The sequence below is a fragment of the Lipotes vexillifer genome, unplaced genomic scaffold, assembly GCF_000442215.2.
Source record: "Lipotes vexillifer unplaced genomic scaffold, Lipotes_vexillifer_v1.1 scaffold778, whole genome shotgun sequence".
Classification (NCBI taxonomy): domain Eukaryota; kingdom Metazoa; phylum Chordata; class Mammalia; order Artiodactyla; family Lipotidae; genus Lipotes; species Lipotes vexillifer.
This window is the reverse complement of record NW_006774127.1, coordinates 3028713-3044829: the sequence shown is the minus strand read 5'-3', so window position 1 is coordinate 3044829 and position 16117 is coordinate 3028713. Positions and strand designations below refer to the sequence as shown.

Below are 16117 nucleotides of genomic sequence, written 5' to 3'. Positions count from 1 at the left end.
CGGCAGGCGGACTCTCAACCACTGCGCCACCAGGGAAGCCCTTAACTCTGATCTTTTTACAGAACCAGTACCAGGCATTTCTCAGAAGAGGCCAAGCTTCAGGCTTTCATACAGCCCTCCCAGTAGTGTAAAAGTAAATGTCAGTAATCTCATTGGGCTCTTAACTTGCAACCCAGCCTATAGTGTAAATTGCAGTGCCTTGGCCAGTACTGTAGTGGCCTTGCTCTTCTCCAGATATGGTGAAATGAAACACCTTTTGCTTCAAGGTCCATTCCCTGTATCTACTTGCATTTCCCCTCAATATAATTTCCTGATTCTGAGGCACTCTCACACCTCATTTTCCCCTAAAGAGGGAAAGCAAAAAGTAAATTCCTCTTACACTCAAAGGCTAATGTCCCCCTAAAATGAAGAATCAGCAAGGTCTCAGCTCAAGTTTAATAAAACTACAAAAGACCAAAAGTGATATCCTACTACTATACACATCAGTTTACCTGCCCCATAATACAGCTCAGGCCATTCCCTCCAGAGGAAGAAAGGCTGGCCTCCCCAAGCCCTGCAGGAAGGGCCTGTCCTGTCCCACACCGCATCTGGGCTGAGTGTAATGTCTTGTGTTTTAAGCATGACAGTAGTACAAAAGAGGTTTTGCTCTCACGGCCACCTACTGCAGCCTGGCCCTAAAATGGCCCAGTGCTCACTTCTGCTTAGAGAAATATTCTTTGCTCTTCTGGACATCAGGCTCGATGGTATCACTGCCAGGCTTCCAGCCAGCTGGGCATACTTCCCCATGTTTGTCAGTAAACTGGAAGGCCTGAGCTAGTCTCAGTGTCTCCTCCACAGAACGGCCAACAGGAAGGTCATTTATGTTGATCTGTTGAAGGATACCTTTATCATCAATAATAAAAAGGCCCCTGAATGAGATGCTTTCGTTGGCCTTTAAGACCCCATAGTCCTGAGCAATGGTGCGCTTGGGGTCTGATATCAAGGGAATGTTCATGGGTCCCAGTCCTCCTTGTTTCTTGGGTGTGTTGATCCATGCCAGGTGACAGAAGTGAGAATCCACAGAAGCACCAATCACTTGGCATTTGAGTTTCTTAAATTCTTCTGCCCTATCACTGAAGGCAATGATCTCCGTGGGGCACACAAAGGTGAAGTCAAGAAGGTAAAAGAAGAACACAACATATTTTCCTTTGTAGTCAGATAGGCTGATATCTTTGAACTGACCATCTGGCATTACAGCAGTTGCTTTGAAGTGGGGGGCTTGGGGCCCAATTTTGGCATTTCCTGAAGGCATATTGCAATCAGCACTTCTCACAAACCACAAAGGACAGTCGGGAAGCACACACACTATTTACATTTTACAAGCTATGTATTGGGCTTCCCTGGTGGCGCAGTGGTTAGGAATCCACCTGCTAATGCAGGGGACACAGGTTCGAGCCCTGGTCCAGGAAGATCCCACATGCCGCGGAGCATCTAAACCTGTGTGCCACAACTACAGAGCCTGCGAGCCACAACTACTGAAGCCCGCGTGCCTAGAGCTGTGCTCTGCAACAAGAGAAGCCACCGCAATGAGAAGCCTGCGCACCGCAACTAGAGAAAGCCTGCGCACAGCAATGAAGACCCAACACAGCCAAAAATAAATAAAATAAATAAGTAAATAAATAGCTATGTATTTCCTGCACAGGAAAGGAAAGCTTTCTATGGTTAATTTTATATAGTTTATATAGCTAGGATTTTCTGATGACGTCTTATATATTAACCTACTAACTGGGGACCTTGCTAAACTCACAGAATAGTTCTAGTCGCTTTTTTGTAGACTCCTTAGGACTTTTTAATCTAGATATAACCGTGCCTGCAAATACAGTCAACTTTATGTTTCTTTCTAATCTGTATGCCATTTTTTTCCCTTGCTTTATTGCACTGGCTAAGACCTCCAGGATATTTTTGTGATATTGACTAGGAGTGGAGGGGGTGGACATCCTCACATTGTTCCTGATCTTAGTGTCAAAGAATTCAGTCTCTCATCAAGCATGTTAGCTGTAGGGTTTCTGTAGCTACCCTTTATCAGGTTGAGGAAGCACTTTTTTTTTTTTTAATTAATTAATTTATTTTTTGGCTGTGTTGGGTCTTCGTTTCTGTGCGAGGGCTTTCTCTAGTTGTGGCGAGCGGGGCCACTCTTCATCGCGGTGCGTGGGCCTCTCACTGTCACGGCCTCTCTTGTTGTGGAGCACAGGCTCCAGACGCGCAGGCTCAGTAGTTGTAGCTCACGGGCCCAGTTGCTCCGTGGCATGTGGGATCTTCCCAGACCAGGGCTCGAACCCGTGTCCCCTGCATTGGCAGGCAGATTCTCAACCACTGCGCCACCAGGGAAGCCCCAAGGAAGCACTTTTTAATTCTTAATTTGCTTAACAGTTTTCATCATGAATAGATATCACATTTTGTCTAGTGCTTTTTCTGCCTCCAGTCAGATGATCATGTGGTTTTTCTTCTCTGGTCTATTGATTGGTTGAGTTAGATTAATTGATTTTCAAATGTTGAGCCAATCTTGCATTCCTGGGACAAACCCAACTTGGTCATGGTGATATTATCCTTTTTATATCTTGCTGGGTTTAATTTCCTAATATTTTGTTGAGAATTTTTGTGTCCATGTTCATGAGGAATATTGATCTATAGTATTATTTCCTTATAACATCTTGTCAGCTTGTAGTAGTCAGGGTAATGTCAGCTTCATCAAATGAATTGGGAAGTGTTCTCTTCAATTTTTTGGAAGTTTGTAGCATTGGCATTATCTCTTCCTTAGCCATATAGTTGAATATGCCAGTGAAGCTTTCTGGGCCTGGAGTTGTCTGTGGGATGATTAAATTAACTACATATTAACTCTAAAATCCATTTCTTTAGTAAGTAATGTGCTATTCAGGTTATCCATTTCTTCTTAAGTAAGCTGTGGAAGTTTGTGTTATACTGAAGGAGTTTGCTTGCTTCATAGAAATTGTTAATGTTATTGGCACAAGGTTGTTTATAACGTTACCTTATTCTTGTAATATATATAGGATCTATAGTGATGGTCCCTCTTTCTTCTAATATTCGTAATTTGTGCTTTCTCTCTCCTTCATCAGTCTTGCTAGAGATGTATCAATTTCATTAAAATGATCAAAGAGCCAGTTTTAGTTTTGTTTTCTTGGATGTTTTTCACAGTAACTGATATCTGTTCCTGTTGTTACCTTCCTTCTGCAGGCTTTGGGTTTAATTTGCTCTTTTCCTAGAGATGTATGGATGCTTTATTGATTTGAGACATTTCTTTTTTCCTAATATAAACATTTAATACTACAATTTTTCCTCTTAGCACTGCTTTATCTGTATCCCACTTATTTTGATATATCATTTCTTTTAAGTTTTGTTCAGGTCAAAATATTTTCCAGCTCCCCCATGACTTCCTCTTTGGCCTATAAATTACTTTGAAGCGCGTTGTTTAATTTTCAGATATTTGGGTATTTTCCCAGACATGTCTCTGTTGTTTTTTGTGTGTGTTTAATTCCACTGTGGTCAGAGAACATACTGCCTATAATCGCATTTCTTTTCGGTGTGTTGAGGTTTATTTTGGTCTATCTTGGTGAATGTGACGTGTATTTCCGATTGTGTTGAGTGGAGTTTTCTGTAGATGTCAGTTAGATCAAGTTGGTTGATAGTGTTGTTCAGATCTTCTATGTCATTACTCATTTTCTGTCAACTTTTTCTATCCATTTCTGAGAGAAGCGTGTTTAAGTATCCAAGTGTAGTTGTGGATTTTTCTGTTTCTCCTTTCAGATCTATCAGTTTTTGCTTCGTATATTTTGACAGTTTGTTGTTATGTGTATTATACACGTTTAGGATTGTTATGTGTTCCTAGTGAGTTGACCCTTTTTATAATTTTTTAATGTCATTCTTTAACCCTGGTGATTTTTATTTCTCTGAGCTCTACTTTTTCTGATATGAATATGGCCACTCCAACTTTGTTTTCTTCTTTTTAATTTTAATGGTGGTAAAATATACATATAACTTACCATCTTAACCATTTTTAAGTGTATATAGTTCAATGTTAAGTACATTCACACTGTGTTCAGCCGTCACCTCCATCCATCCACAGAATTCTTTTCACCTTGCAAAACTGAGACTCTTCCTATTTAACAATAACTCCCCACTTCCCCCTCCCCCCAGCCCCTGGCACCCACCATTCTACTGTCTGTCTCTGTGAATGTGACTATTCTAGATACCTCATCTAAGTAAAATCATATAGTGTTTGTCCTTTCGTGAATAACCTATTTCACTTAGCGTACTGTCTTCAAGGTTCATCCATGCTGTAAGCATGTGTCAGAATTTCCGTCCTTTTTAAGGCTGAATCATATTCCATTGTATGGATGGACCACATTTTGTTTATTCATTCCTCAACAGACACTTGGGTTGCTTCCACCTTTTGGCTGTTGCGAATGTTGCTATGAACATGAGTGTACACATTGTTCGATTCCCTGCTTTCTCTTCAGTATATACCCAGAATTTACAGAATGGTATACATATCCAAGCTGTGTAAGCTTGTATAACAATGAATAAAGTCAGATAGGGTTTAAAAAAAAAAAAAGAATGGTGTATATATAGAAACATTCCATTGTTGAAAAAATTGTGTATGTCTTTATATATGTATATAATATGTTGATTAAGTGTGATTGTATGTGCCTGGGGAAAACAGAGATGGATTTCAAACCCAACTAGTAGTTACCTCTGGAATGTGGGATTGAGGAGGGAATATTTTTATCAATCTGTATGTTAAAAATAATTAAAATTTAAAATAATATTAAGCCAGGCACTTTATGTATACTATTTTCAATTATTACATCCAACCTGTGGTAGGTGTTATTTCCCTTTATAGATGAGACCCAGAGGGCTTAACTAATTAGCCCTATGTCAGAGGGCTGGTTTGTAAATAACTGAGCTGAGGCTGAACCCAAGTTTGTGAGACTCCATCACACATGCTCCTTGCCCCTTCAGATGAGTCCCTGTATTTGATTCATACCTAATTTTAAATAGATTTGGGTAAAAAGAGGAAACATTTTGAGCATTTCTCATGGAAATTTGCTTTCTTTTCAGAATGGTTTTGGCATATACACATGGTTTCTAAAGAGAATCCCCTACTCCCAGTATCCTTTGAGAAATGAATATGTAGGACAGTTTGTGAATGGATGCCGTCATGGCCATGGAAAGTTCTACTATGCCAGTGGAGCCATGTATGCGGGAGAATGGGTTGCCAATAAAAAACATGGCATGGTGAGTACAGACCTGTGAAGATTACATTTTAAAGGTTATGTAAAGGCATGTCATTCTCTGTCTAGTAAAGTGCATTATCCATTTTGCATAGGATAACACTGTTTTGTTAAGATGATTACATAAATTTTAAAATAACTTCTAACATATCAATTTCCTTTGTATTTAGAGGTTATTTAATTAGTCTGGTGTGTGTGTGTATGTTAGGGTGGTTTTGGTTGCAAGTAACAGAAAATCTAGCTTAATCTTCTATAAATGATAAAGAATAATGTGGGTTTCAGTGTTGGTTTGATTCAGCAGCTCCATGACGTCAGGGTTTCTCCTCCATCCATCCATGTCTCCTACCATGTCAGCTTCACAGTTATGCCGCCCTCCCTTATGACTGCAAGATGGCTGCTGTGGTTCCAGGCTTCACGTCTACGTACCCCACTAAGTAGAAGGAGAGAAGAAACTCTTTTTGGAGAAGTTTTCCACAAACAACTTTAGCTTCACTGAGCTGAACTGGGGGTCATTTGCCCACCTTTGAGTCAGACCAACCACTGGCCTGGGTGTGATAAATACCAAGAGAGTCCCCATTCTGTGATAGGCACCTCTGCGGGTCATCAGCATATTTAATAAGCCACATTCTGTGACCTAGGGGTGCTTAAAGTTGGGGAGAGGTTGTGGGGCAGATACAGTGAGGGGAGAGAAGGGGGATCGGGAAGAGGAGAGAGGATCTACACGGTGACAAGAGACTCCAGGAGCCTGACTGTATGTGGACTAAGTGCAGATCTTAACAAGCAAACAGAAGCCTCCAAACCCTTGAAAAAGATATTGATGTACGTTTACCAATGGTTTCCTTTTTCTATAATTAAAAAAAAAAATTTATTTATTTATTTATTTGGATGCATTGGGTCCTCATTGTGTCATGCAGGCTCCAGGGCACACGGGCTCAGTAGTTGGGACACACGGGCTCTGTAGTTGTGGCACGCAGGCTCTGGAGCGCTCGGGCTTAGTTGCCCCACAGCATGTGGGATCTTAGTTCCCCGAACAGGGATCGAACCCACGTCCCCTGCATTGGAAGGGGGATTCTTAACCACTGGACCACCAGGGAAGTCCCTACCAATGGTTTTCTAAAAACGCTTTTCCTAAGCTGCAAAAAGTTACTTTTCTCTCTGCAGGGCCGATTAACTTTTAAGAATGGGCGTGTGTATGATGGCCCATTTTCCAATGACCACATAGCAGAGTTTCCAAATCTTGAAGGTGAACTGATCAGTTGCCTGGACACGACTCCAGAATCTGCCCTCAGGAACCAGTATTGCAGATCCTCCATCAGTGCCGGTAGGGAGCGTCCACCTGTCAGCTAAAGGCAAATTAATGTGTAACATCGCATCAAAAATACACCTCATATTTCAGAAAACACAAGTTTCCTGTGAGCAACTGCTTTCTTATAGGTTTTTGAATACTCTTGTGTCACGCTTCTGCAGAAAATCATTTTGACATGACATTGAAATATTTTAGCATTGTTTTTCACATTTATTCTGTATATTTGTCCTCATCTGCTAGAAATCATCAGAAAGCTTGATGGCAGTGAAAGTAATTCCATTTTAGGCTCGAGCATCGAGCTGGATCTCAGTTTGTTGCTGAAAATGTACCCAGAGAGAGACCAGTCAGAAGAAAAGAAGCAGGTAAGAACTTTCTGTATTGTTATAAATTTATATTTTAGGCTAAAACATTAGCAGACTCTCCACAGTCCTGGGAAGATGCAGTTGATGACTGCTCTCATGTATTGAATGTCTTTTATTTAAAAAAATTTTTTTAATTATTTATTTTTGGCCATGCTGCGTGGCTTGTGACATCTCAGTTTCCCGACTAGGGATCAAACCCAGGCCCCCGGCAGTGGAAGTGTGGAGTCCCAACCGCTGGACCACCAGGGAATTCCCTGGTTTGCTAATATTTTGTTGAAGATTTTTGTGTCTGTGTCCATGAGGGATATCGATCTGTAGACAGGAGAATTTTATCGCTGTCATTGAGATAGGATGAAACAGGATAGGATTGGACAGAGCAGCATGAAAGTAATTCCACTGTCCAGATAACAGCACGTCTTTCTACTCTTACTCAGAAATTGCATGTTACTGACCTGGGGATGGGTGGGGAGAATATAACATTTATTGAGCTCTTACAGTGGTAAGAGGTAAGTGCTATTGCATGTGTTACCTCGTTTAATTTAGAAAACAGGTTTTCTTTTACCTTTGTTCTTATCAGGTAAGATGAAGACATGTATGGCTTTCCCTTTTCAGGTAGAATATGCTATCTTAAGAAATATTACAGAATTAAGAAGAATCTATAGCTTTTACAGCAGCCTAGGATGTGATCACTCTCTGGATAACACCTTTCTGATGACAAAGCTTCACTTCTGGAGGTTTCTAAAAGACTGCAAATTCCATCATCATAAAATAACCCTCGCCGATATGGACAGGGTACTAAGTGGTGAGTATTCCAGATCCTTTGCATCTGGTTTAAAGAGCAGTATAACATCACAGCACCCTGACACCAGTTAGGAAATGTTAAGGGAGTGAGGAAGGCAGATGTTGGGAGAGGTGTTCCAGAAAGCAACACATGGTCGTATTCGCAGGGTGCTTAAAATGTGACTTGAGGAGAGAATCTCGTGAAATAACAGCAACAGTCAAAGACCATCTCTAGCAGGGGCAGCAAAGTCGGCCCGTGGGCCAGATCCAGCCCAACTGCGTGTTCTTGTAAATAAAGTTTTATTGGAACACAGCCATGCTCACTTGTTGTCATCTTGTCCGTGGCTTCTTTTGCCCTGCACCAGCAGAGCTGAGTGGCTGTGACAGAGGCTGGCCCACAGAGCCTAAAATATTTACCGTCTGGCCCTTTACAGAGAAGCGTGACTATCCCTGAGAAAACAACGACGACAGTCTGCACCCCCCCAAAAATAAAAGCCCCCAAACCTCCCAGTTGTCAGGTCACAAGCAGAGAGGATCAGGGAGGGCTTGGAATAGCCTAGAAAAGGCTTTAGAGGGCTTCCCTGGTGGCGCAGAGGTTAAGAATTTGCCTGCCAATGCAGGGGACACGGGTTCGAGCCCTGGTCCGGGAAGATCCCACGTGCCGCGGAGCAACTAAGCCCGTGCGCCACAACTACTGAGCCTGCGCTCTAGAGCCCGCGAGCCACAACTACTGAGCCCGTGCGCCACAACCACTGAAGCCCGCATGCCTGGAGCCCGTGCTCTGCAACAAGAGAAGCCACTGCAATGAGAAGCCTGCGCACCGCAACTAGAGAAAGTCTGCATGCAGCAACGAAGACCCAATGCAGCCAAAAATAAATAAATAAATTAAAAAAAAAAAAAAAAGAAAAGGCTTTAGGTAATCTTGGGCTTGGGCTTGATTTCGAGTTGAAAAGTCCCTGCAGTAAAATTAACAACTTTGAAGGCTTTATTCCTTTCAGCTGAATTGTGGCAGGCAGGCAGGCTCGAAGGCCTCAGATCACCTTCTTGATGTTAGAACTAATGCCTATTTACTTCAAATTTCAGCGTCTGAAACACACTTCAAACCCACTTAGAATTAGCAGCGTTAATCAGACTGTGGCTCAGACCACTTTGAAAAACACCAGGACAAGGTATCTTGTAAGTTTCTTGTAAAGTGACCAGTTGGAGCTCTTTCGTGTGGACCTTAATTTTTAGGTGGACGCTTATATGCTGTTCAGGGTAATCTCTAGGAAAAAAGTGTACTCCATTGTATTCAGTTCTTTGAGTTGTGTACCAGGAGCAAATAAGATAGAAGGTTCTAGAGCCCACCAGGCATCCTCCCCAATTTTCTTGTTTTAGCCAATAAGGACATACCAGTTGAAGAAATTCATTCTCCATTCACAACAATACTTTTGGGAACATTTTTGAATTACCTCCTGCAGTTGGCTTACCACATCCATCACAAAGAATACCAGTAAGTACTCCTTCTGGACCCCATGATAGGATGAGGGCTGAGCTCACCGTTAGGATTGTTATGATATTGTTCCTTTTTCTTTGATATTATTATTTTTCATACTCTTGAAGGATCAGAAACAAAAGTTTTCCACAAATATTAACCACAAAACCGCAAGAAACAAGATTAAATTTTGAAAACCCTTCCGACGTGGGCCATGTTTCAGTTCTGCACATAGCCCTCAAGTTTTTATTCAGAAATAGTCACCACCAGCTCTTCCTTAGACCAGAATTTCCTGTCTTTCTCAGAGCAAAACTGATATTGTATCTTTAAAAAAAAAAAAACTATTTTGAAATAATTGTTGATTTACAGAGTGCTGCCAACAATTCTCGTAACACAGAGAATTCCTATATACCCTTCATCCAGCTTCCCCTAATTATTACATCTTACAGAACCGTGGTACACTTATCAAAATTAAGGAATTAACATTGCTACAACACCATTAACTAAATTACAGATTTTTTTAGGACTTCCTGAGTTTTTTCCCTTTTCTGTTTCAAGACCGAATCCAGGATCCCACCTTTTATTTATCACATCTCCTTAGTCCCCTACAGCTGTGATAGTTTGTCTTTTATGACCATGACACTTCGGAAGAATATTGGTCAGTTATTTTGTAAAATGCCCCTCGATTTCAGTTTTCTGATTTCTTTCATCATCACACTGAGGTTATGAGTTGGGGGGAAGAATACCATCCTATCAGGTAAATGATGTCGATCTGTCTCATGACTGGGGATGTTAACCTTGATCACGTGGTTAAGTGCTGTCAGCCAGGTTTCTCTACTGCAGACTTACTGTTTTCCCCTTGCTGTACTCTACTTGTTAGAAGCCAGTTACTAAGCCCACCGCATACTCAAGGGGAGGGGAATTAAGTTCCACCTCCTGGAAGGAGCAGTGATTATGGTATCTTCTTAATCACAGAGACAGAAGCCCATCACTCTTTTTGTGTTTTACAAAACTGATGAATGAGAACATTCGCCCAAATGCCTGCCGTGTAAAAGGTAAATACAAAACCAATAGGATTATATTTACCATAATTTTTTCCAAAATAGAGTTTTGTAATCATCTTTTGAATATTTATTTTTCCATTACATCTTGAGGCAATTTATTCTGCGAGGCCCACCGGACACTCTATTCAATGAATTACGTGGATAAGTGCTGGGAGATCTACACAGTTTACTGCAGACCAAATGCAGCCCCTCCGCATGAGCTCACAATGGACATGAGACACTTCCTCTGGATGTTGAAGGTAACCACTCATGGCTGACACTGGCTTTATATTTATAGGTACTTTGATTTTAATTTAAGAAAGGCAAAATATTCTAGCTATGATGTGCAAGGAACAAGGTGAAGGTCTGAGATAAATTTTCATAGCCATCAGCAGAGGGGAATAACTCTAATGGCCTGTGATAGTGGAAGGAAGAGAAACAGAAGGAGCTTCTGCCCAATGGGCTTCCCAGCGAGGGGGGAGGGGTATGGTCGGCGGGGCCTCCAGCATCTTTACTGATGCAGACCTTTCCATTTAAAGGAAGGTGGGGGGATGGATGTCACTTAAAAAAAACTACTGTTCATCAAAAAAGTGATTTAAGAAAGTTATTAGTTTGGAAAATAGAATATCTAATTTATACAATATTCTCATATTCTTGGTAGCTTTTCTTTCATGATATTTTTAATTTACACTTGTGGGTAGATAAAGGATAAAACTAAAAGGATTGACTACTAATAGGGGATAGAGTGATTTAAAAAAATTTAAGTGTCACATGTATACAAAAAACTGGTTTTACAAATTTAAATGTCATATATACGGAATACTAGTATTGATAGGAGATACTTTTTTTTGAAGTACGTGGTTTTGGGGATGGGGTATTTATACAGCTGTTTATTCACTTTCCCTCTTCTCCGTGGTCCCTTATTATTGATGAAATGAGGCCACTTGTCCCTGTAGACTGGTCAGACTTCAGTTTTGGTTGGCTGCATCCTCAGAGAGTAGATGACAGGTGTTCCTTTTCCCCTTTATTTCCATCAAAGTGGTCACTAGAATTAGAAGCTTGATTAGATTCAGGTTTTGTTTTTTTAAAAACACTTTTTAATTTTTATTTATTTATTATTTTTGGCTGTGTTGCGTCTTCACTGCTGCACGCAGGCTTTCTCTAGTTGTGGCAAGCGGGGGCTACTCTTCGTGGTGGTGCACGGGCTTCTCATTGTGGTGGCTTCTCTTGTGGAGCACAGGCTCCAGGCACGTGGGCTCATTGTGGCGCATTGTGGCAAGCGGGGGCTACTCTTCGTGGTGGTGCACGGGCTTCTCATTGTGGTGGCTTCTCTTGTGGAGCACAGGCTCTAGGCACGTGGGCTCAGTAGTTGTGGCGCACGGGCTTAGTTGCTCCGCGGCATGTGGGATCTTCCCGGACTAGGGCTCAAACCTGTGTCCCCTGCGTTGGCAGGCGGATTCTTAACCACTGCGCCACCAGGGAAGTCCCTCAGGTTTTGTTTGTTTCCTGACAAAGCTGCAGGTGCTTCTGGTTAATTCCTGTTGTGTCACATCAGGGAAGCTCCCTTTTAGTGATGCTGAGATCAACCAGTGGGTCATATGGTGTCAGCAGAATCCTTCCATTTCAACGTTCCCCATAAACCTTTCACTAGTGGTTCGAGTAGCCCTGACAGTCATTGCTAACATCCGTTATTTCCTTAAGGGTCCCACAATAGTAATTTTCTGTCATTCCATCTGCATTTCTTAGCTGTGAATCCGATATAAAGAAGAACTTTACCTCATCAGCTATTTGATGACTCTGAAATACACAGGAAAGGAAGGATAAGTGCTCAGTTTTTCCCTTTATTAATTTTCAGAATGAGTTGATATCCTGGCAGTTCTTCAACAGTGACTAATGAGCTTTTGAAAATATCATTATAACTCCTGGACTTACACATATTTGATGTGTTTCAATCCACTGCAGTCTTCCCTCCATCCCCCATGGTCAAATTGCCCCATATCTGGCCAGTAAGAATCTCTCCAACTTGCCACCTGCTACCTTGAACCCATGGATTAATGTTGTTCATCAGTTTTTTAAAAATTTCCACTATTACTTGTTTAATCATTGCTTCAGAACCATTTTTTCACTCTGGGACTCTAGCTAAAATAGTTTATAATACTATATCCTCTGTATCTCTTTTCTCTATTTTCTCTTTGTGTAGCTTCTTTCAGCATAGTTATTTTGAGATTTATCCATGTTGTTGCATGTATAAATAGTTCGTTCTTTGTTATTGCTGAATAGCATTCCATTCGATGGATATACTATGATGATTTGTTTATGTATCCATCTATCAATGGACATTTGGGTTGTTTATAGTTTGTGGCTGTAGAATAAATGTAGTATGAACTGTGTACAAGTTTTTCTGTGGACAAGTTTTGATTTCTATGGGATAAATGCCCCAGGCAGCAATTATTGAGTTATATAGTGAGTATTTGTCTAATTTTTAAAAGACTGCCAAACTATTTTTCAGAGTGGCTGGATCATTTTATAGTCCCACCAGCAATATTTGCCAGTATCTGTCTTTCAGTTGGTGTATTTAGAACATGTACATTTAATGTAATTGGTTTGTTAGGTGTAAGTTTGCCATTTAATTTTTTGATTTTTGTTTTTGTTTTCTTTTTCCTACCTTCCCGTAGGTTACTTAAACATTTTTTAGAATTTCATTTTGATTGATCTAATAGTGTTTTTTTGAGTATCTATCTATAAATATATTAGACTTATCACAGTCTAATGGTGTCATCATTTGACCAATTCGAGTAAAGTACAGAAACCCTTACTTGCCTTTACATCTTTTTACCCCCTACCATGTATAATTGATATTTCCTCTGCCTACCTTTAGAACCACATCAGATAGTATTATAATTTTTGCTTTAACTGCCAAATATAATTTATAAAACTCAAGAGGAAAAGGAAAGTATATTGTACTGATCCATATTTTTGCTTACACTATTTGTTCTTCCTTCCTGAAGTTCCTGGATTCCTTATCATTTCCTTTCTATTTAGAGAATTTTCTCCAGCCATCCCTTTCAGGTAGGTCTGCTAGCAACAAATTCTTAGTTTGCCTTCATCTGAGAATGTCTTAATTCCCCTTCAGTCCCGAAGGATATTTTCTCTGGCAAGAGGATTCTGAGTTGAAAGTCCTCTTTCAGCACTTGAAAAATGCTGTGCCACTTCCTTCTGGCTCCTGTGCTTTCTGATGAGAAGTCTGCTGTCATGTGAATTTTTTCCATGATAGGAAGGTGTCGTTTCACTATCACTTTCAAGGCTTTTCTCTTTGTCTTTAGTTTTCAGAAGTTTGACTTGTGTCTCGATGTGAACTTCTTTGGGTTTATCTTATGTGGGATTCACTCAAATTCTTAGATCTGTAGCTTTGTGTTTCTACCAAGTTTAAGAAGTTTTCAGCCATTATTTATTCATGTACTTTTTCAACCCACCTTTCTTTCTCCTTTCCTTCTGTGACTCTGATAACATGAATGTTAGATCTTTTATTATAGGCCCGTGGGTCCCTGAGTCTGTTTTTTTTCAGTCTATTTTCTCTCTGTTGTTCAGGTTGGATAATTTCTATTATTCCATTTTCAGGTTCACTGATTCTTTCTCCTATCCCTTTCTTTATGCTGTTGAGCCCATCTATTGAGTTTTTAATTTAATTATTATAGTTTTTGGTTCTAAAATTTCTGTTTAGTGCTTCATTTCTTCCATTCATTTGCTGAGACTTTCTTTTTCCCCCCATTTGTTTCAAGCCTGTTTGTAATGGCTCATTTAAGCATTTTAATTAAAATCTTTGTCACTTAATTCTGTGTCCTCTGTCATCTTGGTGTTGGCATATGTTGTCTTTGTTCATTCAGTTTGATATCTTCCTGGTTCTTGGCACCATGAGTTAGTGATTTCCCACTGAAACCTGAACATTTGAGTATGTTATGAGACTCTGATTTATTTAAAACCTGTTTTTGCTGGTTTCTGATGAAGTCCAATTATCTATTTTTTGCTTTTCTAACTTGTGCCTTTGGTGTTAAGTCTAAGAATCCATTGTCACACACCATTGTAAAGCAATTATACTCCAATAAAGATGTAAAAAAAAAAAAAAAAAAAACCCATTGTCAATCCAAGATCATGAAGACTAACCTCTATGTTGTCTTCTAAGTTTTATCTCTTACTTTTAGGTCATTTTGAATTAATTTTTCTACAATATATGGTCTGAGGTAGGGGGTCCAACAATTCTTTTGTGTGTGGATACCCAGTTGTCCCAGCACCATTTGTTGAAAAGACTGTTTTTCCCTCTATTGATTGGTCTTGGCATTCTAGTCAAAAATCAGTTGGCCATAGATGTATGGCTTTATTTCTGGATTCTCAGTTGTATTTCATTTATCTGTATGTTTATCCTCTTACCAGTACCACACTGTCTTGATTACTGTTGCTTCTCAATCATTTTGATGTAATTTCTTTTCCTCGCTGAAATATTTTACAATCTACTTTTATCCTTGTTCCGAAATTTCACAGTGATGCAGCTTTGGTATTGGTCTTTTTACATTTGTTTCGTGAGCTTTAACATTGGAAACCTGTGCCCTTCAGTCCTGCAAAATGCTCTGGAATTACTTGTTCAGATTTCCTGCCTTCCATTTTCTCCATCCTTTTTGTGGAACGTGGGTGTCAAACCTCCTGGACCAATTTAATTTTATTTTAGTCTTTTCTCTCTGACCATCCATATCTTTGTCATTTTTTGTTCTCCTTTAGATTTCCTGCATTATCTTTCCCCTTCTATTTGAGTTTCTGCTATTAAGTTTCTAATCCTTTGTCCCTTTTTAAAGCATTTTGTTTGTTTTTAAAACATGGATGCAATCTCTCTTATTCCACTGAAGAAATGAATTGGGGGTGGGGGAGCTAAATGGAATTTTTTTTTCTCGGCTTTTTACATTGCCTCTATTCCTTCCAAGTCCAGATCTCCCTTCCCCACCTCTGTTGGTTTTGTTCTCTGGCTTTTATATTAAGGCTTTCCCCATAGCATGTGTGGTGAAACTTGGCTGTCCACTCATAGATAGGACTGTGGCACTCTAAGGCTAACTGGGGGCTTCCCTGGTGGCACAGTGGTTAAGAATCCACCTGCTAATGCAGGGGACACGGGTTTGAACCCTCATCCGGGAAGATCCCACGTGCCGCGGAGCAAACTAAGCTCGTGCGCCACAACTACTGAGCCTGTGCTCTAGAGCCTGTGAGCCACAACTACTGAGCCCATGTGCCACAGCTACTGAAGCCCATGTGCCTAGAGCCCGTGCTCCGCAACAAGAGAAGCCACCGCAATGAGAGGCCCACACACCGCAACAAAGAGTAGCCCCCGCTCGCCGCAGCCAGAGAAAAGCCCAAGCACAGCAACAAAGACCCAACGCAGCCAAAAATAAAAAAATAAATAAAATAAATAAATTAAGGCTGATTGGAAGCTCATGTGGATGAGCGGCACTTGTCAAAGATTAGGTTTCACTGTGGAGTAACCAAGCCAGGAAATTGCCCCACCTCTCCCCTTTCTCCTCCCCAGCCTACAGTTTTGTCTTTTGTTTTTTTGGCTGTGCTGCGTGGCATGTGGGATCTTAGTTCCCTGACCAGGGAGTGAACCCAAACCCCTTGTATTGGAAGTGTGGAGTCTTAACCACTGGACTGCCAGGGAAGACCCTCCACCAGCCTGTGGTTGACAGAGCTTTTCTCTTGGATGTTTGATTTTCCAGGGGAGGATTTCTCCTAACTCCTGCCTGGGGGATATGAACCTGGTTTTCATAGTTATTAGAACAGAGTGGAGGGAAGGGTCAGTGTGAAGGGAGGGCCCTACCAACATGCAC

The 16117-nt window shown here is 40.7% G+C and overlaps 1 protein-coding gene and 1 pseudogene across 1 annotated transcript in view; one reads left to right on the top strand and one right to left on the bottom strand.

Moving 5' to 3' along the window:
• Positions 1–16117, top strand: part of LOC103072800 (radial spoke head 10 homolog B) — a 37378-nt gene that overhangs the window by 10876 nt on the left and 10385 nt on the right. The window contains exons 7-13 of the mRNA XM_007448874.1: positions 5116–5292; positions 6450–6609; positions 6835–6956; positions 7569–7758; positions 9114–9228; positions 10186–10265; positions 10365–10513. Coding sequence (XP_007448936.1) covers positions 5116–5292; positions 6450–6609; positions 6835–6956; positions 7569–7758; positions 9114–9228; positions 10186–10265; positions 10365–10513 — 993 coding nt within the window. The remainder of the gene's footprint in view (positions 1–5115; positions 5293–6449; positions 6610–6834; positions 6957–7568; positions 7759–9113; positions 9229–10185; positions 10266–10364; positions 10514–16117) is intronic.
• On the bottom strand, positions 692–1297 carry LOC103072533 (peroxiredoxin-1 pseudogene; annotated as a pseudogene).